Source organism: Coregonus clupeaformis, chromosome 2 (assembly GCF_020615455.1).
Source record: "Coregonus clupeaformis isolate EN_2021a chromosome 2, ASM2061545v1, whole genome shotgun sequence".
In the NCBI taxonomy this organism is placed as follows: Eukaryota; Metazoa; Chordata; class Actinopteri; order Salmoniformes; family Salmonidae; genus Coregonus; species Coregonus clupeaformis.
Window position 1 is genome coordinate 15,833,194 of NC_059193.1, and position 27,540 is coordinate 15,860,733.

At 43.8% G+C, this 27,540-nt stretch overlaps 1 protein-coding gene and 1 long non-coding RNA gene across 2 annotated transcripts; one reads left to right on the plus strand and one right to left on the minus strand.

The window, feature by feature from the left end:
• Window positions 1–23,729, minus strand: LOC121530816 (ras GTPase-activating protein-binding protein 1). Its single transcript, XM_041836082.2, has 12 exons — window positions 23,587–23,729; window positions 21,035–21,151; window positions 18,191–18,272; window positions 17,778–17,951; window positions 17,569–17,659; window positions 17,176–17,269; window positions 3,225–3,453; window positions 2,762–2,863; window positions 1,970–2,084; window positions 1,477–1,605; window positions 1,069–1,178; window positions 1–779 (listed from the first exon to the last, which is right to left on the minus strand). Exons 2-12 carry the CDS (start codon window positions 21,127–21,129, stop codon window positions 537–539), a joined length of 1,464 nt encoding a protein of 487 aa, XP_041692016.1. The 5' UTR covers window positions 21,130–21,151; window positions 23,587–23,729; the 3' UTR covers window positions 1–536.
• LOC123493024 lies at window positions 23,092–27,326 on the plus strand. The gene is made up of 3 exons (XR_006661944.1): window positions 23,092–23,225; window positions 26,978–27,118; window positions 27,289–27,326. It is a non-coding gene; the product is annotated as an uncharacterized LOC123493024 (long non-coding RNA).
• Window positions 27,327–27,540: the final 214 nt, after the last annotated feature.

A 27,540-nucleotide genomic window follows, 5' to 3' on the forward strand; every position in this document is an offset into this window, starting at 1 on the left:
TTTAAAACAGTAAATGATGTTTATTTAGTTCTCTCATCAGCTGATTGGTCATGATGAAGTGCATCAGTGAAAAGGCAGACAGGATTTCTTACATGCTCGATAATAACCATTCACAATCATGATTCAACTTCGCAATTTAAAATAAAACCATACTTGCATTTGACCTGAAAAGACAGTGGTGGCAATACACAGGACTGCCCAAGCAGTACATACACGTTCCTTTAAGAAACAGGGAGAGAACGCCAAAACCAAACTGGGTTGTTCCAATTCAAGTAGTTAGATTAGACCCTTTTTACTTTCTTTAAAACAAATTCAAGTTCAGGATGTAAAAGATGAGGAGAGAAGTTCAGATCACGTCAACGTCGGCAGAAATGGATCGCATTCCAAAATCCCAGGGTAGAAAACTAAAAGCGAAGGGAGGGAGGGATGGATGGATGGATGGAGAAGCCATCTTTGTACAATACTCAAAGAGTCGGGGCGACTGACATCAGAAGTTGTAGCTGGCATGATACATTAGACCAACTTCAGAATGACATTCACTGACGAGGTCCCATGTAGCGACCTCCCTCGCTGGGTCCAGTGCCTCGTCCAGAGCCAAAGCTGGGTTTCTGTGCCATGCCACCCCTGGTGGGGGGGCCTCTGGGCCCTCCTATCCTCTCTCGGGGCCCTCCAGGGCCACCTTGACCCCTGGGGCGGATGTCTCGCCGGTCCCCTTCCCGGGCAGAGCGAGTCTTCTTTTCCTCCACGTTCAGTCGGACGTCTCCTCTGAACTTAATGGGCTAAAGATGAAAGAGGACTGTTAGTACATTCATTCATTTAAATGATCACAAACAGCTGTAAAGATCAGAGTGGGCTTTTAAGAGGATTGTGTCTGTACAAGCATTAAGATAATTTTTGAATAACTTTTACGGCTCCCAAATAGACATTTATGGGAATGATGTGAAGCACCCTTCTACCATCATTGAAATGGAGTCCAAGGCTTTACAAAATGGAGGCCAGTTAATCAAATCAGCATGTGACCGTTGTGAACTTTGTAACGGAAACATATATGTTGAAAATAATTCTTACCCGGTTGCTTAGGATTTTCTGTACAGGTTCCGAATCGTCAAACACCACGAATCCAAAGTTGGGAAGCTTTCCGCCGCTGTTGATCCGTAGCTCAAGCACAGTACCATACTCTGTAGAAGGAACCAGATCGTATAAAAATTACAAAATCAACTATTTCAATCAATTACTTAAATCAGTTGCTGCAAAGCATGTACCATATTCTGTTACAGGGACGCAGATCATTTAACATTATAGAACAATGATTCAAATCAAATTATTTCATACCTTTTTACAGGTCATTGGGGGACTATGATTAATTAAAGACTAGCTGCATCTGGCACTGCTACATCCCAGTACTGTCAGTTGAAGCCATACAAATTAATTAAAATGCTTTTTTGCAGACCATTTTGAAATAAAAACGTGACATACGTTGGAAAAACTCCTTGAGCTCTGCCTTGTCCACATCATGGGGGACGTTTCCTACAAAGAGCTGGTGAGCGTCTGGATACCGCACAACACGGCGAACCTCCGACGTCTCTCCCTGCTCTCCTTCCCGCACTGCGAACCAAGAGCAGACAAGAGGCATGAGAGATCACTTTAGTCACAGACATGCACGTCTTTCATGTTTCCTCAAAGACAAAAAACATTGTAGACTAAAAGAGGGCATTCAGAGTTCAGACTAACACAGACAGGTTTACATTCAACGTAGGCGGCACATTGTAGCAAACCATTTTTACAATGAAAACAAATCTGTGTTCTTATTGGACGAGGTCAGGTAGTACCTCCCAGTTTCACTTCATTTCAATACGTTTTCTACCTCCTGAACATGACCCAGCTGTGTGTTGGGACATTATTATTCTATTAGATGCTGTCTGGTGGATGGTACTGCGTGTTGGGTGAGATGCTGTCTGGTGGATCATACCTCCTGGTCGGGGTCCTCTGTTAACTGGTGGTGGGCCTGGCCTTGCTTCCCGTGGTCTCTGGTCTCTCGGTTGTGTTCTCTGTGCTGCAGCTTCTGTTTTCACCTCCACCCTGGGCTAAAGCACCAAGACAAGGGACACTCAGAAACCAGGCTAGTAGACCAAGACAAGACAAGGGACACTCAGAAACCAGGCTAGTAGACCAAGACAAGACAAGGGACACTCAGAAACCAGGCTAGTAGACCAAGACAAGACAAGGGACACTCAGAAACCAGGCTAGTAGACCAAGACAAGACAAGGGACACTCAGAAACCAGGCTAGTAGACCAAGACAAGACAAGGGACACTCAGAAACCAGGCTAGTAGACCAAGACAAGACAAGGGACACTCAGAAACCAGGCTAGTAGACCAAGACAAGACAAGGGACACTCAGAAACCAGGCTAGTAGACCAAGACAAGGGACACTCAGAAACCAGGCTAGTAGACCAAGATGAGACGGACTCCAAGCTACATAACCAGTTGATTGAATGTGTTCATTGCCCTTTAAGAGGAATGTTGATTAAAAAGGTCACCAAAATGTGTTTCTTATACCTAATAATACTGTGTGGTTTAACTGGTATGATACATGCTTAATATGTCAAATGCATGGACTTCACACGATAATAGGTGATTTTATCCCCCTTAGTAATCAATATAGTATGTGTGGTTGTTTCTTCTACTGGTATTTAATACATAATGTTGGCTACAGAAGGAGTGTTTTTATATAGAGAAAAGTAACATTGTAAGTTAACGTACCGGTGCCGACGGGACTTTGACTACGTGAGGGGGGACGCCCGAGACAGGGACAGGTCCACTGGGGGGAAGGTTCTTACTGGTGACAGACGCCCAGGAGAACGGCTGGAGGAGAGACGAAACAAACAATAAATCAAGCTGAATGACGTCAGGCAGCTGTACAAGGAGACCTCTAGAAGCTAGGTAAAATGTATGAATAATCAAGAGGTAAAGGAAAAAAGGAATTTCTCAGCAATAGTAGTTGTTTATCTACAAAAGTAGCTATCAAAGCTGATTATAATGCAACCAAAATGGTTCTTAAACCAAAATGGAATTAGGTGTAGACAGGTCACATTTGGTTTTGAGTAGTGACATCAGTGTTGACAGTGGATAACCAGCTAAAAACACAGCATCCAGGACACGCATGGAATCACGTCCACCATGTTGACATGACCATAGCGTTGCCAAAATGAGGGTTGAGCCCTACCCGGTTGTCTTCAGCGGCGGGCGCAGGAGCAGGGTCAGCAGTGGCAGAGGGCAGGGGTGAGGTGACCGGGCACTTCTCTCCCTGCTCCTCTGTGGTGTCTTGTTGCTGCTGGGTCTCTGGCTCTAGGTCCTGTTTTCCATCCACCACGTCTGGCTCCGGCTCCGGCTCCGGTTCAGCCTCAGGCTCTGGGGTTACAGCATCCTCTTCCACTGGCCCCTCTGCCTCTGTGCTGAAATAGCCCAGAAACACAGATCTAATATTAACCCTGAGCATATTCTGGTCAGACTTGTCATTAAGAAACTAAAATCGTTTTAATTTGAGATTAGGTACAAGGACAATATCCATTGCAGCATGCTACCATCCATGTTATTATAAAAAATATTATAGTGAAACGCATGGAGTTGGCACACACCCAAAACAGTTAGTTGAGGTGCTGATTAACGGAGCGTAAACTGCAGGCTAGAAAATTTAAAATGTTGCACACTACATAAGTGCCAAGTAATTTATTTGGTAAATATATTTTACATTCGAGATTCTTCAAAATAGCCACCATTTGCCTTGATGACAGCTTTGCACACGGTTGGCATTCTCCCAACCAGCTTCATGAGGTAGTCACCTGGAATGCATTTCAATTAACAGATGTGCCTTCTTAAAAAGTTAATTTGTGGAATTTCTTTCCTTCTTGTTAATTTGTGGAATTTCTTTCCTTCTTGAGCCAATCCGTTGTGACAAGGTTGGGGGGGAGTATACAGAAGATAGCCCTATTTGGTAAAAGACCACAAATCCATATTATGTCAAGAACAGCTCAAATAAGCAAAGAGAAACGACAGTCCATCATTACTTTAAGACATGAAGGCCAGTCAATCCGGAAAATGTCAAGAACTTTGAAAGTTTCTTCAAGTGCAGTCGCAAAAACCATCAAGCGCTATGATGAAACTAGCTCTCATGAGGACAGCCACAGGACTGGAAGACCCAGAGTTACCTCTGCTGCAGAGGATAAGTTCATTAGAGTTACCAGCCTCAGAAATTGCAGCCCAAATAAATGCATCACAGAGTTCAAGTAACAGACATCAACATAAACTGTTTAGAGGGGACTGTGTGAATCAGGCCTTCATGGTCAAATAGCTGCAAAGAAACCACTACTAAAGGACACCAATAAGAAGAAGAGACCTGCTTGGGCCAAGAAACACAAGCAAATGGACATTAGACCAGCGGAAATTTGTCCTTTGGTATGATGAGTCCAAATGAGATTTTTGGTTAAACCGCTGTGTCTTTGTGCAATGCTTTGTAGGTGAACGGATGATCTCCGCATGTGTAGTTCCCACCGTAAAGCATGGAGGAGGTGGTGTTATGGTGATTTGCTGGTGACACCGTCTGTGATTTATTTATAATTCAAGGCACACTTAACCAGCATGGCTCCCACAGCATTCTGCAGCGATACGCCATCCCATCAGGTTTGGGCTTAGTAGGACTATCATTTGTTTTTCAACAGGACAATGACCCAACACACCTCCAGGCTGTGTAAGGGCTAATTTTACAAAGAAGGAGTCTGATAGAGTGCTGCATCAGATGACCTGGCCTCCACAATCCCCCAACCAAATTGAGATGGTTTGGGATGAGTCGGACAACAGAGTGAAGGAAAAGCAGCTAACAAGTGCTCGGCATGTGGGAACTCCTTCAAGACTTGGAAAAGTGGACAAGGTGTTCCAGGTGAAGCTGGTTGAGAGAATGCCAAGAGTGTGCAAAGCTGTCATCAAGGCAAAGGGTGGCTATTTGAAGAATCTCAAATATATTTGTTTAACACTTTTTTTGATTACCACATGATTCCATAGGTGTTATTTCATAGTTTAGATGTCTTCACTATTATTCTACAATGTAAAAAAAAAATAGTAAAAACTAAGAAAAACCCTTGAATGAGTAGGTGTCCAAACTTTTGACTAGTACTAATATATATATATATATAAAAGAAAAAGAAAAAAAGACGGACACCAGGTGTGCAGGGCAGAACACAGGTTTATTCCTAAACTGTGCTATTGTTCAGGCCACAGCCCACGCCGCTAAATTCCGAACGTACACAAATACACAATGTCAAGTGGCAGACTCACAGGAGCAGATCAGGATCCCGAATTGAAAGAGAGACAGTAACCCCTATTTATGAATTTCAAAACCCTGCGGGATTACCCATCATACCCCCCCACCAACCTTTCCGCCTGTCCTGGCATATTAAACCCCTGCTAGCACCCACGAACACAATACCGGGTCGTTACATACAGTGAGGGAAAAAAGTATTTGATCCCCTGCTGATTTTGTACGTTTGCCCACTGAAAAAGAAATGATCAGTCTATAATTTTAATGGTAGGTTTATTTGAACAGTGAGAGACAGAATAACAACAAAAATGTTATAAATTGATTTGCATTTTAATGAGGGAAATAAGTATTTGACCCCTCTGCAAAACATGACTTAGTACTTGGTGGCAAAACCCTTGTTGGCAATCACAGAGGTCAGACATTTCTTGTAGTTGGCCACCAGGTTTGCACACATCTCAGGAGGGATTTTGTCCCACTCCTCTTTGCAGATCTTCTCCAAGTCATTAAGGTTTAGAGGCTGACGTTTGGCAACTCGAACCTTCAGCTCCCTCCACAGATTTTCTATAGGATTAAGATCTGGAGACTGGCTAGGCCACTCCAGGACCTTAATGTGCTTCTTCTTGAGCCACCCCTTTGTTTCCTTGGCCGTTTGTTTTGGGTCATTGTCATGCTGGAATACCCATCCACAACCCATTTTTAATGACCTGGCTGAGGGAAGGAGGTTCTCACCCAAGATTTGACGGTACATGGCCCCGTGCATCGTCCCTTTGATGCGGTGAAGATGTCCTGTCCCCTTAGCAGAAAAACACCCACCAAAGCATAATGTTTCCACGTGCATGTTTGACTGTGGGGATGGTGTTCTTGGGGTCATAGGCAGCATTCCTCCTTCTCCAAACACGGCGAGGTAAGTTGATGCCAAAGAGCTTGATTTTGGTCTCATCTGACCACAACACTTTCACCCAGTTCTCCTCTGAATCATTCAGATGTTCATTGGCAAACTTCAGACGGGCCTGTATATGTGCTTTCTTGAGCAGGGGAACCTTGCGGGTGCTGCAGGATTTCAGTCCTTTCACGGTGTAGTGTGTTACCAATTGTTTTCTTGGTGACTATGGTCCCAGCTGCCTTGAGATCATTGACAAGATCCTCCCGTGTAGTTCTGGGCTGATTCCTCACCGTTCTCATAATCATTGCAACTCCACGAGGTGAGATCTTGCATGGAGCCCCAGGCTGAGGGAGATTTACAGTTCTTTTGTGTTTCTTCCATTTGCAAATAATCGCACCAACTGCTGTCACCTTCTCACCAAGCTGCTTGGCGATGGTCTTGTAGCCCATTCCAGCCTTGTGTAGTTCTACAATCTTGTCCCTGACATCCTTGGAGAGCTCTTTGGTCTTGGTCATGGTGGAGAGTTTGGAATCTGATTGATTGATTGCTTCTGTGGACAGGTGTCTTTTATACAGGTAACAAGCTGAGATTAGGAGCACTCCCTTTAAGAGTGTGTTCCTAATCTCAGCTCGTTACCTGTATAAAAGACAACTGGGAGCCAGAAATCTTTCTGATTGAGAGGGGGTTAAATACATATTTCCCTCATTAAAATGCAAATAAATGTATAACATTTTTGACATGCGTTTTTCTGGACTTTTTTGTTGTTATTCTGTCTCTCACTGTTCAAATAAACCTACCATTAAAATTATAGACTGATCATTTCGTTGTCAGTGGGCAAACGTACAAAATCAGCAGGGGATCAAAAACTTTTTTCCCTCACTGTATATACATACATAGTGGGGAGAACAAGTATTTGATACACTGCAGAATCGGCAGGTTTTCCTACTTACAAAGCATGTAGAGGTCTGTAATTTTTATCATAGGTACACTTCAACTGTGAGAGACGGAATCTAAAACAAAAATCCAGAAAATCACACTGTATGATGTTAAAGTAATTAATTTGCATTTTATTGCATGACATAAGTATTTGATCACCTACCAACCAGTAAGAATTCCGGCTCACAGACCTGTTAGTTTTTCTTTAAGAAGCCCTCCTGTTCTCCACTTATTACCTGTATTAACTGCACCTGTTTGAACTCGTTACCTGTATAAAAGACACCTGTCCACACACTCAATCAAACAGACTCCAACCTCTCCACAATGGCCAAGACCAGAGAGCTGTGTAAGGACATCAGGGATAAAATTGTAGACCTGCACGAGGCTGGGATGGGCTACAGGATAATAGGCAAGCAGCTTGGTGAGAAGGCAACAACTGTTGGCGCAATTATTAGAAAATGGAAGAAGTTCAAGATGACGGTCAATCACCCTCGGTCTGGGGCTCCATGCAAGATCTCACCTCGTGGGGCATCAATGATCATGAGGAAGGTGAGGGATCAGCCCAGAACTACACGGCAGGACCTGGTCAATGACCTGAAGAGAGCTGGGACCACAGTCTCAAAGAAAACCATTAGTAACACACTACGCCGTCTTGGATTAAAATCCTGCAGCACACGCAAGGTCCCCCTGCTCAAGCCAGCGCATGTCCAGGCCCATCTGAAGTTTGCCAATGACCATCTGGATGATCCAGAGGAGGAATGGGAGAAGGTCATGTGGTCTGATGAGACAAAAATAGAGCTTTTTGGTCTAAACTCCACTCGCCGTGTTTGGAAGAAGAAGAAGGATGAGTACAACCCCAAGAACACCATCCCAACCGTGAAGCATGGAGGTGGAAACATAATTCTTTGGGGATGCTTTTCTGCAAAGGGGACAGGACGACTGCACCGTATTGAGGGGAGGATGGATGGGGCCATGTATCGCGAGATCTTGGCCAACAACCTCCTTCCCTCAGTAAGAGCATTGAAGATGGGTCGTGGCTGGGTCATCCACCATGACAACGACCCGAAACACACAGCCAGGGCAACTAAGGAGTGGCTCCGTAAGAAGCATCTCAAGGTCCTGGAGTGGCCTAGCCAGTCTCCAGACCTGAACCCAATAGAACATCTTTGGAGGGAGCTGAAAGTCCGTATTGCCCAGCGACAGCCCCGAAACCTGAAGGATCTGGAGAAGGTCTGTATGGAGGAGTGGGCCAAAATCCCTGCTGCAGTGTGTGCAAACCTGGTCAAGACCTACAGGAAACGTAGGATCTCTAATTGCAAACAAAGGTTTCTGTACCAAATATTAAGTTCTGCTTTTCTGATGTATCAAATACTTGTCATGCAAATTATTACTTAAAAATCATACAATGTGATTCTGGATTTTTGTTTTAGATTCCATCTCTCACAGTTGAAGTGTACCTATGATAAAAATTACAGACCTCTACATGCTTTGTAAGTAGGAAAACCTGCAAAAACCGGCAGTGTATCAAATACTTGTTCTCCCCACTGTGTGTATATATTTTTTTTTTTTTTTTGAGAATGACACAAATACTAATTTCCACAAACTCTGCTGCCTCAGTTTTGATGATGGCAATTTGCATATACTCCAGAATGTTATGAAGAGTGTTCAGATGAATTGCAATTAATTGCAAAGTCCCTCTTTGCCATGAAAATGTACTTAATCCACAAAAAACATTTCCACTGCATTTCAGCCCTGCCACAAAAGGACCAGATGCTATCATGTCAGTGATTCTCTCGTTAACACAGGTGAGAGTGTTGACGAGGACAAGGCTGGAGATCACTCAGTCATGCTGATTGAGTTAGAATAACAGACTGGAAGCTTTAAAAAGGAGGGTGGTGCTTGAAATCATTGTTCTTCCTCTGTTAACCATGGTTACCTGCAAGGAAACACGTGCCATCATCATTGCTTTGCACAAAAAGGGCTTCACAGGCAAGGATATTGCTGCTAGTAAGATTGCACCTAAATCAACCATTTATCGGATCATCAAGAACTTCAAGGAGAGAGGTTCAATTGTTGTGAAGGCGTCAGGGCGCCCAAGAAAGTCCAGCAAGCGCCAGGACTGTCTCCTAATGTTGATTCAGCTGTGGGATCGGGGCACCACCAGTGCAGAACTTGCTCAGGAATGGCAGCAGGCAGGTGCGAGTGCATCTGCACGCACAGTGAGGCGAAGACTTAAGGAGGATAGCCTGGTGTCAAGAAGGGCAGCGAGGAAGCCACTTCTCTCCAGGAAAAACATCAGGGACAGACTGATATTCTGCAAAAGGTACAGGGATTGGACTGCTGAGGACTGGGGTAAAGTCATTTTCTCTGATGAATCCCCTTTCCAATTGTTTGGGGCATCCGGAAAACACCTTGTCCGGAGAAGACAAGGTGAGTGCTACCATCAGTCCTGTGTCATGCCAACAGTAAAGCATCCTGAGACCATTCATGTGTGGGGTTGCTTCTCAGCCAAGGGAGTGGGCTCACTCACAATTTGGCCTAAGAACACAGCCATGAATAAAGAATGGTACCAACACATCCTCCGAGAGCAACTTCTCCCAACCATCCAAGAACAGTTTGGTGACGAACAATGCCTTTTCCAGCATGATGGAGCACCTTGCCATAAGGCAAAAGTGATAACTAAGTGGCCAGGAAACTCCTCAGACCTTAATCCCTTTGAGAACACGAATTCTGACAAACTCCAAGCATTGATTATGCAAGAATGGGCTGTCAGTAGTCAGGATGTGGCCCAGAAGTTAATTGACAGCATGCCAGGGCGGATTGCAGAGGTCTTGAAAAAGAAGGGTCAACACTGCAAATATTGACTCTTTGCATAAACTTAATTTAATTGTCAATAAAAGCCTTTGACACTTATGGAATGCTTGTAATTATACTTCAGTATACCATAGTAACATCTGACAATTCTCATAACACTGAAGCAGCAAACTTTGTGAAGACCAATACTTGTGTCATTCTCAAAACTTTTGACCACGACTGTATGTATGCATGTATATCTCACATACATACACAAAACTATGTGGATACCTGCACGTTGAACATCTCATTCCAAAATCATGGCCATTAATATGGAGTTGGTCCCCCCTTTGCTGCTATAACAGCCTCCACTCTTCTGGGAAGGCTTTCCACTAGATGTTGGAACATCGCTGCGGGGACTTGCTTCCATTCAGCCACAAGAGCATTAGTGAGGTCAGGCACTGATTAGGCCTGGCTCGCAGACGGCGTTCCAATTCATCCCAAAGGTGTTCGATGGGGTTGAGGTCAGGGATCTGTGCAGGCCAGTCAAGTTCTTCCACACAGATCTCGACAAACCATTTCCGTATGGACTTCACTTTGTGCACGGGGGCATTGTCATGCTGAAACAGGAAAAGGCCTTCCCCCAACCTGTTGCCACAAAGTTCAAAGTACAGAATCGTCCAAAATGTCATTGTATGCTGTAGCGTTAAGATTTCCCTTCTCTGGAACTAAGGGGCCTAGCCAGAACCATGAAAAACAGCCCCAGACAGTTATTCCTCCTCCACCAAACTTTACAGTTGGCACTATGCAGTCGGGCAGGTAGCGTTCTCCTGGCATCAGCCAAACCCAGATTCGTCCATCTAGCAGAGCAGAAATTTGACAAACTGACTTGTTGGAATGGTGGCATCCTATGACAGTGTCACGTTGAAAGTCACTGAGCTCTTCAGTAAGGCCACTACTGCCAATGTTTGTTTATGAACACTGCATGGCTGTGTGCTCGATTTTATACACCTGTCAGCAACTGGGGTGGCTGAAATAGCCGAATCCACTAATTTGAAGGGGTGTCCACATAGCCCTCAGTATTTACTCTCTCATACACAGACCAAAAATATAAAAAACGCAACATGTAAAGTGTTGGTCCCATGTTTCATGAGCTGAAATAAAAGACCCCAGAAATGTTTCATATGCACACATTTGTTTACATCCCTGTTAGTGAGCATTTCTCATTTGCTAAGATAATCCTTCCACCTGACAGGAGTGGCATATCAAGAAGCTGATTAAATAGGTCCACCTTGTGCTGGGGACAATAAAAGGCCACTCTAAAATGTGCAGTTGTGTCACAACACAATGCCAGAGAAGTCTCACATTGAGGGAGCATGCAATTGGCATGCTGACTGCAGGAATGTCCACCAGAGCTGTTGCCAGAGAATGTAATGTTTATTTATCTACCATATGTCATTTTAGAGAATTTGGCAGTACAACCAACCAGCCTCACAACCGCAGACCATGTGTATGGCATTGTGTGGGCGATCGATTTGCTGATGTCAACGTTGTGAACAGAGTGCCCCATTGTGGCAGTGGGGTTATGGTATGGGCAGGCATAAGCAACGGACAAACAAAATTGCATGTTAAAATCAATGGCAATTTGAATGCACAAAAATACCATGAGGCCCATGTTGACCAACAGATGCATATCTGTATTTCCAGTCATGTGAAATCCATAGACTAGGGCCTAATTTATTTATTTCAATTGACTGATTTCCTCATATGAACTGTAACTCAGTAAAGTCAAATTGTTGCATTTATATTTTTGTTCTATATATTTAAAAAATAATCTTATGTTGAAGTAAAGAATATTGGCTGGTCTCATACAATAAGTTTTGTAGTGATTCCTATGTTGTTGATGTAAAGAATATGTGTTGGTCCGTGGTGTGTAATGAGGAGCAACCAGACGCTGCACTTGACACATTTACGTAATTGCTTATTCCAGTTACTAATAAGCACGCACCCATTAAGAAAATGACTAAAAACTTAAATCCCCTTTGATTGATGAGAAATTGAACAATTCTATGGTTGAGAGGGATGAGGCAAAAGATAAAGCAAATAAGTCTGGCAGCACAAGCGATTGGCAAATGCACTGCAAACTGAGAAACCATGTGACCAAACCATAAAGAAACTACAGTGCATTCGGAAAGTATTCAGACTCCTTGACTTTTTCCACATTTCGTTACATTACAGCCTTATTCTAAAATTTATTAAATTAAAACAATTCCTCAATCGACACACAATACCCCATAATGACTAAACGAACACAGGTTTAGGGGTTTGAATACTTTCCGAATGCAATGTATACTATGAAACAAAAATAAAATATAAAGAATGATAGTAAAAAGCTTTGGAGTACCTTAAATGAAATTGAGCGCAAAGGCCATCTGATTCATTCATTGAATCAGATGGCTCATTCATCACAAAACCAACTGATATTGCCAACTACTTTAATGATTATTTCATTGGCAAGATTAGCAAACTCAGGCATGACATGCCAGCAACAAACGCTGACACACATCCAAGTATATCTGACCAAAATGAAAGACAAGCATTGTACTTTTCATAAAGTAATTGAATTCCATGAAGTCAGTTTGGAAGAGGTGACAAAAATAATTGTCTATCAACAATGACAAGCCACCGGGGTCTGACAACCTGGATGGAAAAAATGTTAAGCCTACTAGAAAGTGTGTGCCCTCAGGCCTGGAGGGAAGCAAAAGTCATTCCGCTACCCAAGAATAGTAAATCCCCCTTTACTGGCTCAAATAGCTGACCAATCAGCCTGTTACCAAGTAAACTTTTGGAGAAAATGGTGTTTGAGCAGATACAATGCTATTTTACAGTAAACAAATTAAAACAGACTTTCAGCACACTTCTAGGGAAGGACATTCAACAAGCACAGCACTTACACAAATGACTGATTGGCTGAAAGAAATTGATGATAAAAAGACTGTGGGGGCTGTTTTGTTAGTCTTCAGTGCGGCATTTAACATTATCGATCATAGTCTGCTGCTGGAAAAAACTTGTGTTATGGCTTTACATCCCACTCCTACTCCTTGTGGATAAAGCGTTACCTGTCTAACAGAACAGAGGGTGTTCTTTAATGGAAGCCTCTCCAACATAATCCAGGTAGAATCAGGAATTCCCCAGGGCAGCGGTCTAGGCCCCTTACCTTTTTCAATCTTTACTAACGACATGCCACTGGCTTTGAGTAAGGCCAGTGTGTCTATGTATGCGGATGACTCAACACTATACACATCAGCTAATACAGCGACTGAAATGACTGCAACACTTAAAGAGCTGCAGTTGATTTCAGAATGGGTAGCAAGGAATAAGTTAATCCTAAATATTTCTAAAACTAAAAGCATTGTATTTGGGACAGATCATTCACTAAACCTCAACTAACTCTTGTAATGAATAAAATGGAAATTGATCAAGTTAACGTGACTAAACTGCTTGGAGTAACCCTGGATTGTAAACTGTCATGGTCAAAACATATTGATACAACAGTAGCTAAGATGGGGAGAAGTCTGTCCATAAAAGGTGCTGCTCTGCCTTAACACTATCAACAAGGCAGGTCCTACAGGTCCTAGTTGTCGCACCTGGACTACTGTTCAGTAGTGTGAAAATTACAATTGGCTCAGAACAGGGCATCACGGCTGGCCCTTAAATGTACACAGAGAGCTAACATTAACAATATGCATGTTAATCTCTCCTGGCTCAAAGTGGAGGAGAGATTGACTTCATCACTACTTGTTTTTGTAAGAGGTGACTGTACCAAGCTGTCTGTTTAAACTACTAGCACACAGCACGGACACCCATGCATACCACACAAGACATGCTAAAGGGCTCTTCAAAATACCTAAGTCCAGAACAGACTATGGGAGGCACACAGTACTACATAGAGCCATGACTACATGGAACTCTATTCTACATCAGGTAACTGATGCAAGCAGTAGAATCAGATTAAAAGAAAACAGGTAAAAATACACCTTATGAAACAGCGGGGACTATGAAGAGACAAAGGTACAGACAGACGCATACAAGCGCTAGCACACGCACTCTACACATACATTGTAATATTGTTGTATGGTGGTATTATAAATTGTATTGTAGATATGTAATGGTGTAATAATGTACTGTTTTATATTTATATATCCCTAATAAATACAAACATACAGTGCATTCGGAAAGTATTAAGACCCCTTCCATTTTGTTACATTACAGCCTTATTCTAAAATGGATTGAATAAATAAAAATCCCCACAAAACCCCATAATGACAAAGTGAAAACCGGTTTAGAAATGTCTGCAAATTAAAATCTAAAAACAGAAATAACTTATTTACAAAAGTATTCAGACCCTTAGCTATGAGACTCGAAATTGAACTCCGGTGCATCCCGTTTCCACTGACCATCCTTGAGATGCTTCTACAACTTGATTGGAGGAGTCCACCGGTGGTAAATTCTATTGATTGGACATGATTTGGAAAGGCACACCCCCGTCTATATAAAAGTCCCACAGTTGACAGTGCATGTCAGAGCAAAAACCAAGCCATGAGGTCGAAGGAATTATCCATAGAGCTCAGACAGGATTATGTCAAGGCACAGATCTGAGGAAAGGTACCAAAACATTTCTGCAGCATTGAAGGTCCCCAAGAACACAGTGGCCTCCATCATTCTTAAATGGAAGTTTGGAACCACCAAGACTCTTCCTAGAGCTGAGCAATCGGGGAGAAGGGCCTTGGTCAAGGAGGTGACCAAGAACCCGAAGGTCACTAACAGAGATCCAGAGTTCCTCTGTGGAGATGGGAGAACCTTCCAGATGGACAACCATCTATGCACCACTCCACTAATAAGGCCTTTACGGTAGAGTGGCCAGACGGAAGCCACTCCTCAGTAAAAAATGCACGACACCCGCTTGGAGTTTGCCAATAGGCACCTAAAGGACTCTCAGACCATGAGAAACAAGATTCTCTGGTCTGATGAAACCAAGATTGAACTCCTTGGCCTGAATGCCAAGCATCACGTCTGGAACAAACCTGGCACCATCCCTATGGTGAAGCATGGGGGTGGCAGCATCATGCTGTGGGGATGTTTTTCAGCAGCAGGGCCTGGGAGACTAGTCAGGATCGAGGGAAAGATGAAAGGAGCAAAGTACAGAGAGATCCTTGATGAAAACCTGCTCCAGAGCGCTCAGGACCTCAGACTGGGGCGAAGGTTTACCTTCCAACAGGACAACGACCCTAAGCACACAGCCAAGACAATGCTGGAGTGGCTTCGGGACAAGTCTCTGAATGTCCTTGATTGGCCCAGCCAGAGCCCCGACTTGAACCCGATCAAACATCTCTGGAGAGACCTGAAAATAGCTGTGCAGCGACGCTCCCCATCCAACCTGACAGAGCTTGAGAGGATCTGCAGAGAAGAATGGGAGAAACTCCCCAAATACAGGTGTGCCAAGCTTGAAGCATCATACCCAAGAAGACTCAAGGCTGTAATTGCTGCCAAAGGTCCTTCAACAAAGCAAAGGGTCTGAATACTTAAGTTAATATGATATTTCCGTTTTTTATTTTCTAAATAACCTGTTTTTGCTTTGTCATTATGAGGTATTGTCTGTAGATGGATTTAAAAAAAAAAAAAAAAGGCTGTAACGTAACAAAATGTGGAATGAGTCATGGGGTCTGAATACTTTCTGAACGCACCGTATGCCGCCCTTGTTTAATGTACAGTAGCCTATGAAGATGTGGCTTGATAGACTAGAGTAGAGTAATGATGTGTATCATGGACAATTGGTGCTTTTCAGTTCAGCGTATTAGGCAGCTAACTGCCTATAGCAGGAAACAGAGTTATCACTAAGCCACGTATATATATCACGCGACAGTTCAGATTACAATAAAACATAACATTTATTATCATTCATTAGAACTGTAAAAAGATAAATTGAGCTTTGGAAAGAAGTGACTTCGTAAATGAATAAGCTCTCTCAATGAACCAGCCTTAAATAATTGTTCATTTACATGTCGGACTTGGATTGTCCAACATCAGTTTGCTAATTTCTTCACTTTGTGGCTGCCTAGTATCCCCTTTCCACTGCCGTGGTGCCGAATTGCAGCAGGAATGGGGTCGGGAGGAATGGGGTCGGGAGGAATGGGGTCGGGTAGGCCACAGCTAGAAGAGCTCCATATTTTGTCAAATTAACGCGCAAAAAAAAAAAACGTTTCCTTTTAGCTAGCCCTAATCCCTTTCCTAACATTAACCTAATTCTCCAGACCTGCTGCATAAATTCTCCTACGCTGATATGAAAAGTCAAATCTGACACTAATTTGACATGGCTGAATCCCTTCTAGCCATGACCAGCCAGTCATGGGGTACGTAGAAAAGCTTTGTTTTGTTATTTATTAGGCCTAATTAAAAAACTGTTCATGCCTAGGCTAAATTAAATGAGAAAGACCTAGATTGTATTTAAAAACAGCTCTGTTTTGTTATTTATTAATTAAAAATGTTCATACAAAATGGCCTACAGGACAGGTAATTAGCAACTTATATTCTGAATTTTGTTTTATTACCGTGTAAGCAATGAATGAAGGAAAAGTGTGTCCCTGCTGAACATTTGTCCGCTATCCTGAGAGACGGGCTGAGAGCTAAGACAAATAGCAGTCTCTGCCTGTGTTGGGCCCTGTGTAGCTCAGTTGGTAGAGCATGGCGCTTGCAACGCCAGGGTTGTGGGTTTGTTTCCCACGGGGGGGCAGTATGAAAATGTATGCATTCACTAACTGTAAGTCGCTCTGCTAAATGAGCGTTTGCTAAATGACTAAAATGTCAATGTTAGATCAAGACCCAGATAACACATCTGATATTTTTTATGATATTAATTTATAGCAGGGATGAAGACGCAACAAGCAATGTTTTGCTTTTCAACAACCCCTGTCATCTTGGTATCAGAACATCGTTCTACTTTATTACAACTTTACATCCTACTAAGAATAATCCAAATGTGATTGAGCACCGTGGGGTGGACGCCCTAATGTGTTACGCACCCATATCCGACACACTCACTCTCACTAACATATCGTCACTTATGAAGGGCATGTTTGCTACCATTCACGCGACAGTAATACACTAAAAAAAAAAAAGTAGAGTAGAATTGCTGATGTAGTCGAGACGAAGATGATATCTACCAAGATGCTAAAGATGGATGTGTTTCCTTACCAGGGTGTCTGTTCGTAGAAGGTTGCAGCTTCTTCCTGGGCCACCTCTGGTGAGGGTACTCTCTCTTCCATCTCTTCCACATCCTCATCAGACTCTGAAACGGCAAGAACACGAATGAGTCCCACTTACAGCAGTTTTAGGGCTGAATGAAATACCCGTTCCATTTGAGTCATTTAGAAGATGTTTCTATATACACACACCTAAACTGTGAAGGGCATATTGTTCATAATAGTAGTGTTGACCCTATATGTATGAGTATGAGTAAAAAGCACTGCAATGGAGTTCAATAAGAGCAACACTTCTAACCATTATGTATTAGTCATGAGAAGTAAATGACATATGAAACAAAACCAGCCAACCATAAAGCAGCTTCCTTATCTGTAACACGCTCACCTTCAGGGGGTTCTGAGTCAGAATCCCCAAACACTTCGTCTTGGTAACGGAATACATCATTGTGAACGTAGAACTTGTTCGCTACAGTGCCCTGAAAGAAATGTAATTGAGTTTTCCCACAAAATTAACCCTTTAGCTGAACTGGACACTAATACATAAATGAAAAGTTTCAAGGACAATTGTTCATCTATACAGTTGAAAGGACCTACCTCAGGGGCCAGCACGAATGTCTGCATGAATTTGCGCATGGGCTGCATGTCGTTGGACAGCTCCCCCATCACTTGCACCACAACGCCCTCGTTCAAGGTCGCATGGGCGTCCACATGTCTGATCTTGGTGTGGCAGTCACGGAAGTTCAGCGCCAACACTTTTTTATGGATCTCCTATTTACATAAATAAAAGACCTTGATGAGAATCTCAAACGTAAGTGTTAGCCTTGCATCAGAAAGCCTAACTGACAATATATTACCCATCTTTAATAACATACTGATAGATAAGTGCAATAAATTAATGTGTGGATGTGTCGCATTGGATATTTTACAAAGGAAACATAATACTGCTTCAGTAAGGTTTCATTAAGTATTGCAAACATCATTTAGGAAAATGGTATTGCAGTACTCACCGACTGTCCGTAGACAGCTTCAACTGGTTTACCATTGTTGTCCAGACCTCCATGTACATAGGAGGAGTTCTTCCCATAAAACCTAAAACAAGTTGAAAATCAGTTATTTCTTTCTTAGTAGTAGAGGCATAGATAGTCCACTAATATGAAAGCAGATAAATCATGGAAAAGATACTGTTTGGGAAGAATTCTCTAGTACTGTACTGGCTTTACCTGTGCAGGTAGTCGGGTGCCTGGTTGAGTAGTGTGTAGTAGTGTACTGGCTTTACCTGTGCAGGTAGTCGGGTGCCTGGTTGAGTAGTGTGTAGTAGTGTACTGGCTTTACCTGTGCAGGTAGTCGGGTGCCTGGTTGAGTAGTGTGTAGTACTGTACTGGCTTTACCTGTGCAGGTAGTCGGGTGCCTGGTTGAGTAGTGTAGTACTGTACTGGCTTTACCTGTGCAGGTAGTCGGGTGCCTGGTTGAGTAGTGTGTAGTACTGTACTGGCTTTACCTGTGCAGGTAGTCGGGTGCCTGGTTGAGTAGTGTGTAGTAGTGTACTGGCTTTACCTGTGCAGGTAGTCGGGTGCCTGGTTGAGTAGTGTGTAGTAGTGTACTGGCTTTACCTGTGCAGGTAGTCGGGTGCCTGGTTGAGTAGTGTGTAGTAGTGTACTGGCTTTACCTGTGCAGGTAGTCGGGTGCCTGGTTGAGTAGTGTGTAGTACTGTACTGGCTTTACCTGTGCAGGTAGTCGGGCGCCTGGTTGAGTAGTGTGTGTACTGTACTGGCTTTACCTGTGCAGGTAGTCGGGCGCCTGGTTGAGTAGTGTGTAGTACTGTACTGGCTTTACCTGTGCAGGTAGTCGGGTGCCTGGTTGAGTAGTGTGTAGTACTGTACTGGCTTTACCTGTGCAGGTAGTCGGGTGCCTGGTTGAGTAGTGTGTAGTACTGTACTGGCTTTACCTGTGCAGGTAGTCGGGCGCCTGGTTGAGTAGTGTGTAGTACTGTACTGGCTTTACCTGTGCAGGTAGTCGGGTGCCTGGTTGAGTAGTGTGTAGTACTGTACTGGCTTTACCTGTGCAGGTAGTCGGGTGCCTGGTTGAGTAGTGTGTAGTACTGTACTGGCTTTACCTGTGCAGGTAGTCGGGTGCCTGGTTGAGTAGTGTGTAGTACTGTACTGGCTTTACCTGTGCAGGGTAGTCGGGCGCCTGGTTGAGTAGTGTGTAGTACTGTACTGGCTTTACCTGTGCAGGTAGTCGGGCGCCTGGTTGAGTAGTGTGTAGTACTGTACTGGCTTTACCTGTGCAGGTAGTCGGGCGCCTGGTTGAGTAGTGTGTAGTACTGTACTGGCTTTACCTGTGCAGGTAGTCGGGTGCCTGGTTGAGTAGTGTGTAGTACTGTACTGGCTTTACCTGTGCAGGTAGTCGGGTTGCCTGGTTGAGTAGTGTGTAGTACTGTACTGGCTTTACCTGTGCAGGTAGTCGGGTGCCTGGTTGAGTAGTGTGTAGTACTGTACTGGCTTTACCTGTGCAGGTAGTCGGGTGCCTGGTTGAGTAGTGTGTAGTACTGTACTGGCTTTACCTGTGCAGGTAGTCGGGTGCCTGGTTGAGTAGTGTGTAGTACTGTACTGGCTTTACCTGTGCAGGTAGTCGGGCGCCTGGTTGAGTAGTGTGTAGTACTGTACTGGCTTTACCTGTGCAGGTAGTCGGGTGCCTGGTTGAGTAGTGTGTAGTACTGTACTGGCTTTACCTGTGCAGGTAGTCGGGTGCCTGGTTGAGTAGTGTGTAGTACTGTACTGGCTTTACCTGTGCAGGTAGTCGGGTGCCTGGTTGAGTAGTGTGTAGTACTGTACTGGCTTTACCTGTGCAGGTAGTCGGGTGCCTGGTTGAGTAGTGTGTAGTACTGTACTGGCTTTACCTGTGCAGGTAGTCGGGTGCCTGGTTGAGTAGTGTGTAGTACTGTACTGGCTTTACCTGTGCAGGTAGTCGGGTGCCTGGTTGAGTAGTGTGTAGTACTGTACTGGCTTTACCTGTGCAGGTAGTCGGGTGCCTGGTTGAGTAGTGTGTAGTACTGTACTGGCTTTACCTGTGCAGGTAGTCGGGTGCCTGGTTGAGTAGTGTGTAGTACTGTACCTGGCTTTACCTGTGCAGGTAGTCGGGCGCCTGGTTGAGTAGTGTGTAGTACTGTACTGGCTTTACCTGTGCAGGTAGTCGGTGCCTGGTTGAGTAGTGTGTAGTACTGTACTGGCTTTACCTGTGCAGGTAGTCGGGTGCCTGGTTGAGTAGTGTGTAGTACTGTACTGGCTTTACCTGTGCAGGTAGTCGGGCGCCTGGTTGAGTAGTGTGTAGTACTGTACTGGCTTTACCTGTGCAGGTAGTCGGGTGCCTGGTTGAGTAGTGTGTAGTACTGTACTGGCTTTACCTGTGCAGGTAGTCGGGTGCCTGGTTGAGTAGTGTGTAGTACTGTACTGGCTTTACCTGTGCAGGTAGTCGGGTGCCTGGTTGAGTAGTGTGTAGTACTGTACTGGCTTTACCTGTGCAGGTAGTCGGGTGCCTGGTTGAGTAGTGTGTAGTACTGTACTGGCTTTACCTGTGCAGGTAGTCGGGTGCCTGGTTGAGTAGTGTGTAGTACTGTACTGGCTTTACCTGTGCAGGTAGTCGGGTGCCTGGTTGAGTAGTGTGTAGTACTGTACTGGCTTTACCTGTGCAGGTAGTCGGGTGCCTGGTTGAGTAGTGTGTAGTACTGTACTGGCTTTACCTGTGCAGGTAGTCGGGTGCCTGGTTGAGTAGTGTGTAGTACTGTACTGGCTTTACCTGTGCAGGTAGTCGGGTGCCTGGTTGAGTAGTGTGTAGTACTGTACTGGCTTTACCTGTGCAGGTAGTCGGGTGCCTGGTTGAGTAGTGTGTAGTACTGTCGGACAAACTCCCGCCCGACGAGCTGGGCACTTGGCTTCTCCATCACCATTTCTTTGGTCAGCTGGAGAGAACTGAAACAGGGACAAGGTGGTGTGGTTGTCATGGTGTGGATCATTTGACTGGATGTGGATAATGGAGTCTGATCTCAAATGAAATTGTATAGGTCGCGCATACACATGATCAGCGACTGTTCTGGTCACCATCCGTTTGTGTTCTGCCCGAAAACTCTGCTAGCCTAATATTACAGCTACATTACATGACCAAAAGTATGTGGACACCTGCTCGTTGAACATCTCATTCCAAAATCATGGGCATTAATATGGAGTTGGTCCCCCCCTTTGCTGCTATAACAGCCTCCATACTTCTGGGAAGGCTTTCCACTAGATGTTGGAACATTGCTGTGGGGACTTGCTTCCATTCAGCCACAAGAGCATTAGTGAGGTCGGGCACGGATGTTGGGAGATTAGGCCTGGCTCGCAGTCTGCGTTCCAATTCATCCCAAAGGTGTTTGATGGGGTTGAGGTCAGGGATCTGTGCAGGCCAGTCAAGTTCTTCCACACAGATCGACAAACCATTTCTGTATGGACCTTGCATTGTCATGCTGAAACAGGAAGGGGCCTTCCCCAAACTGTTGCCACAAAGTTCGAAGCACAGAATCGTCTAGTGTCATTGTATGCTGTAGCGTTAAGATTTTCCTTCACTGGAACTAAGGGGCCTAGCCCAAATCATGAAAAACAGTCCCAGACCATTATTCCTCCTCCACCAAACTTTACAGTTGGCACTATGCAGTCGGGCAGGTAGCGTTCTCCTGGCATCAGTCAAACCCAAATGCGTCAGTCGGACTGCCAGATGGTGACGCGTGATTCATCACTCCAGAGAACGCGTTTCCACTGCTCCAAAGTCCAATGGCGGCGAGCTTTACACCACTCCAGCCAACGCTCGGCATTGCGCATGGTGATCTTAGTTTTGTGTGCAGCTGCTCAGCCATGGAAGCTCCTGACGAACAGTTATTGTGCTGACGTTGCTTCCAGAGGCAGTTTGGAACTCTGTAGTGAGTGTTGCAACCGAAGACATACAATTTTATGTGTTACATGCTTTAGTGGTCCCGGTCTGTGAGCTTGTGTAGCCTACCACTTCTGAGCCGTTGCTACTCCTAGATGTTTCCACTTCACAATTACAGCACTTTCAGTTGGAGCAGGTCTAGCAGGACAGAAATTTGACAAAACTGACTTGGTGGCATCCAACGATGGTGTGCTCTTCAGTAAGGCCATTCTACTGCCAATGTTTGTCTATGGAGATTGCATGGCTGTGTGCTCGATTGTATACACCGGTCAGCAACGGGTGTGGCTGAAATAGCCGAATCCACTAATTTGAAGGGGTGATCACATGCGTGCGTACATTTTAGTCATTTAGCAGACACTCTTATCCAGAGCGACTTACAGGAGCAATTAGGGTTAAGTGCCTTGCTTAAGGGCACATCGACAGATTTTTCACCTAGTCGGCTCGGGGATTAGAACCAGCAACCTTTCGGTTACTGGCACAAAGCTCTTACCCACTAAGCTACCTGCTGCCCTCTCTCGCACACACATATATATATATATATATATCCATCCAATCATGGAGACAAATGCAATCAGAGATGACGTTACAAGAGCAAAAATTATTTGCATTCCAGCTAGTCTGTGGATAACTAGCTAGCTACAAATCTAGTCAATTCAACCCATAATAGGTTTCAGTTCATAGTAGTATAAAAATTCATTGTGGGAGACAAGTGGTTCGCCCAGACCCACCCACCTAGCTAAGCCGATTACCTAACGTTAGTTAGCTAAATTAGCTTCTAGGGTCTATGCCCACAAAAGGCCGAGTTACAACCCACAGGTCACGCCATGGATAGAAGCTGGCCATTCAACTGTATCCTATTAGCCAATCAACTGACAGCTGGAATTAGCTAGCTAACTACGATATATGTTTTAAGAACCAGCACGTGCTGCAAATAGAATGCTGCTGGCTAACTAGCTAATTTCCTAGCCTAGCAACGGCTACTTTCTCCGCTCAGTTTATTTAGCTAACTAGTGAGCAGTCGACTTAATCTTCGACATCAAACTAATAGTATTTTTTAACATTTCAACAAAAGAGGCGTTTATGGTAAGACAAACAAACACCGCTAACGGGGCAACCATGGCTCGCTAGCCGTTCCATTAGCTAGTTAGCTAAAGTCAGGAAAGGCCATTCTTTCAACCATCGGATTAGCTGACAATTTAGACAGTCAACTCCGGCATTTGCCGACTGATTTAAGCCACATCATCCGATTCAATGTCATTCGTGGCACATTGAATAAATGAAGACAAGAATGTACTAGATAGCTAGGTACGTTAGTTAACTGGTTAGCACAACTCTAAGAAGGATTTAAGCTTTATCATGCGAACTAGCGTTAAACACCATAAAATTACGAGTATTACAGCAGCGGATATTTATTCAATAATGCCACACAGGGTATTATACTTACCAGGAGGCAATTGTTAAAATAGTTGATAATAAAAAGTGATTTCACTGAATCACCTCCGCTCTGCCAGGCGGTAGCTAGAAAGATTGTTCTAGCAGGACACCGCACAACGTGTTCGGCTGCTGTTTTACCGGTCTCAACCGTGAGACATGGACAACCTATCTTGAATTTCCACTCGAGATATACGAACCAATTAATTTACGGCGAGAGGAAATATGTCACCAATCAAATGTTTGTATTCTAAGCAGCTTAGTCTACAACCAATTGTTGTGGAGTATGTGTTTACCTGTCATTCTAAATGTAGCCAATAGGAGACGAGTGTGGTGGATTCCGATTATGGGTATGCTTGGTAAAAAATCTTACGGAGCAGCACACGGGATCATGCCCGATCGAAATTGATGGGGATGTTTTTCACTGCACTTGGTTTAGCTCTCCCAGCACACATTTTTTTGTGTATTTATTTAACCTATATTTTAAAAGGAAGTTGTGCTGAGACCATGGTCTATTTCACAGATGAGCCCTGTATACACATCAATACCAGTGGCAGTCAGTGCCGTTTAAAATGAGGGAGGACGATTTTTTAGGGGGGAGCATGGCCTTATATCTATTACAGCATTTTGGATGACTGTCATTCATATTCCATTCACCCAGTTCAATGTAACATCGATAGCAGTGGAGGCTCCTCAGAGGAGGAAGGGGAGGAACATCCTCCTCAGTGAAATGTCATAAAAATTAAAATAGTGAAACACTAAAAAAGTTATCCTTTTTAGATAAAACTATACTAAATATATTAATATGTCACCAAATAATTGATTAAAACACACTGTTTTGCAATGAAGGTCTACAGTAGCCTCAACAGCACTCTGTAGGGTAGCACCATGGTGTAGCCGGAGGACAGTTAGCTTCTGCCCTCCTCTGGGTACATAGACTTCAATACAAAACCTAGGAGGCTCGTAGGCCTCACCCCCTTCCATAGACCTACATGGTAAATATGACCACTTCCGGAGGACGACCTCCAACCAATCAAAGCTCTTGCAGTATGAACTGACATGTTGTCCATCCAAATCACAGGATTAGGATCAGGGGATTAACCTAGTGTGTTGTAATAATAATAATAATAATATGCCATTTAGCAGAGGCTTTTATCCAAAGCGACTTACAGTCATGCATGCATACATTTTTGTCTTGTATTGGGGTTGTGCCGCAGAGTATTATGGGGGGGTTCTATGTGTTGAGAAGCTTGGTGAGTTGGTGACATTATTGGATAGAGATTGAAAAGTGATAGTTGAGCATTTTTTGGATATTATTCCACTCAAATTAGTTTCAAATTACAGGAGACGGAGGAGGTAGATTATAAATCGTTTTCTTGGTTTTAGAACTTTATTTTTGTGTCCAGTTAGTGCAATGTATTTATCTTTGCCTTTCTAACTTCAGTAGCAAGTAGCAGTAAATAGCTAGACAGCTAGCTACCAGCTCCAGTGTGCAGTTTTCGCCACCAAAGCTACCGCAAATTTTGTTGACTTTTTGTTGAAGAACCCCTTTCATTCACTGGGGTACACGGAAAAGGTGCGAATTAAAACCGAGGGTCGACCTCTGCCTGAGAACTGTTTCATGAAGAAGGATGAAGCAGTGGCGCAGTGGTCTGCATTGCAGTGCTAGCTGTGCCACTAGAGATCCTGGGGCGGCGCACAATTGGCCCAAGGTCGTCCAGGGTAGGGGAGGGAATGGCCGGCAGGGATGTAGCTCAGTTGGTAGAGCATGGCGTTTGCAACCCCAGGGTTGTGGGTTCGATTCCCAAGGGGGGCCAGTATGAAAAATATAAAATAATGTATGCACTCACTAACTGTAAATCGCTCTGGATAAGAGCTTCTGCTAAATGACTAAAAAATGTTTTTTGTTTTTTTAAATGTTCAATACCAATTGGTATCAAAAGTATAGCTGGTTAACAGGGAGCCTTTCATCAAGCCGCCTGTATTTTTGGAAAGTCTGAGCCTTGGGCGAAAGAGGGGTACAAAGACCTGAAGAACATCGATCGTTCAGCTAAACGGAAAAACAAAAGCAGGGAGCATATAAATATAAATGCCCACATCAGATTCAAGCTTCTGGGAAAAAGCTGCATCGATCATGACGAAGGTCTGCGTATTCAAACTGCGCAACACAACGAGAAAGTAGGAAGAAACAGGGATGTTCTCGAGCGGTTTAGAGGACACGACGAGAGGGAAAGTTCCGCTAACAAGTGCAACTACAAGGAGCTTGCAGTGGTAATTGCACGTTACGATGCTTTACTTGCTGAACATATGGAACGTTCTACTGTTTTGATAGCATCCATTGCATCATCCATAGTCCTTTAAAAGTTAGATTAAAGAGAGAGGTTGACGCAGCGCATTTTGTCGTGCGCGCTCAAGTAGGCTTTCCACTTTCCTCTGGTATCTATTTAGGAAAGATGATAACACATAATCACTCCGGACAGACACAAGCAAAAACTCATGGCATAAATGTTGCAGCAGCCCAGGCTACACCTAAACATTAGAGTTCTGACATGCTGTATGGGATGAAAACGAGACTATTTTTCAGTCTGATCAACTGTAGGCTACTAATAAGAGCAGCTGCATACAGCCTATGCGCCCTGTCCATCTGGTCAGGTTAACTAATTGGTAACGTTGTGTATTTATAGTCCATCTGTGTGTCAGGAGAAGATGTGAATGTGATCAAATTTGGTTTATATTCAAAATTGGTCTAGGCTGCCTATTCGTTTTCTATCCAAAATTATTAACTGGAATTAATCAATCAATATAATAGTTTATAATTATTTATAAGGCCTACAGTTGCATAGGGCTTTATGATGCAAACATGCATAATGCAAGCTCAGCCCTGTGAGTTCTATTGTCTATCAGTTTTTGTCTCTGTGTCTGGGTAGAGGAAATCCCCCTCCTAATCTAGGTATAAGGTTGCTGCAGTTTGATAGGGTTTACAAATCCCCCCCAGAAGTTTTTTCCACGTTTAAAAAAAAACCCCATGTGACCTGATTAGGTAAAACTGGTCCCATTATAGCCCTTATAAAACCTTTTTACAACTGATTAATCACTGACATACCTTATAGGGTCCAGAGTTTTCCTGGTTAGGTTAACAGATAAGGAAAAACTGGGCCCCAGGGGGTAAATATTCCCCCACACACACACTCTGGGACCTCTGGTGCCACCATTCTGCTTGCAGTTGTCAGTTATCATCAGGAATGGGGCTGATCAGGGCTTTATTCAGGAACGTTTCTTGGGCTACTTTGATGTGTCAAGTGGGCGAGATGCGCAGTCTGTGTTTAACTTCATGGATAAACTTATTGTTCAAACCTACAATGGCGCAGCTGTAATGGAATGTATCTGCTATTTGTATTTTACAGCTAAGTCCCCTCCTGTTCCCTGATTTAAGAGGTGATGACCACTCCACTACCATTGTCAACTCTCTCCTGACATGAACTGAAGCCATGTTTCATGTGCCCCGCTCATCCACTGGCACATGGAACGTTTCCTCTCCAGGCACTGTGAGTACCCCTATCAATCTTCTCTCATTACTGTATGTAGAGTCAATCACATACAAAACACAATGACATTATTACACATCAATGATATTACTCCTTGCTTGGACTAACTCATTCTTAGCTCTTTTGTCTAACTGTGTAGTGTGTTGTGTTATTGTTTTTTGTCCTCCCAGTCAAATCCTTTCCTGCACTGAAGTCAAGCCTCTGAACACCTCAACTCATGCCTCAGACCCTCATTCAATCACCCTCTCATTCCCATTACCCATAATATTGTACTATAAATGTCTTTATTAAATGCTTTAGGTTACAATAATTACTCTTTGATGATCTTTGAAACACACTTTAACAGGACCGAGTTTTGATAAACTTGATCTAGGGTATAATCATTAGTCCAACAGTTGCAAACAAGAGTTTCTATTGGACAA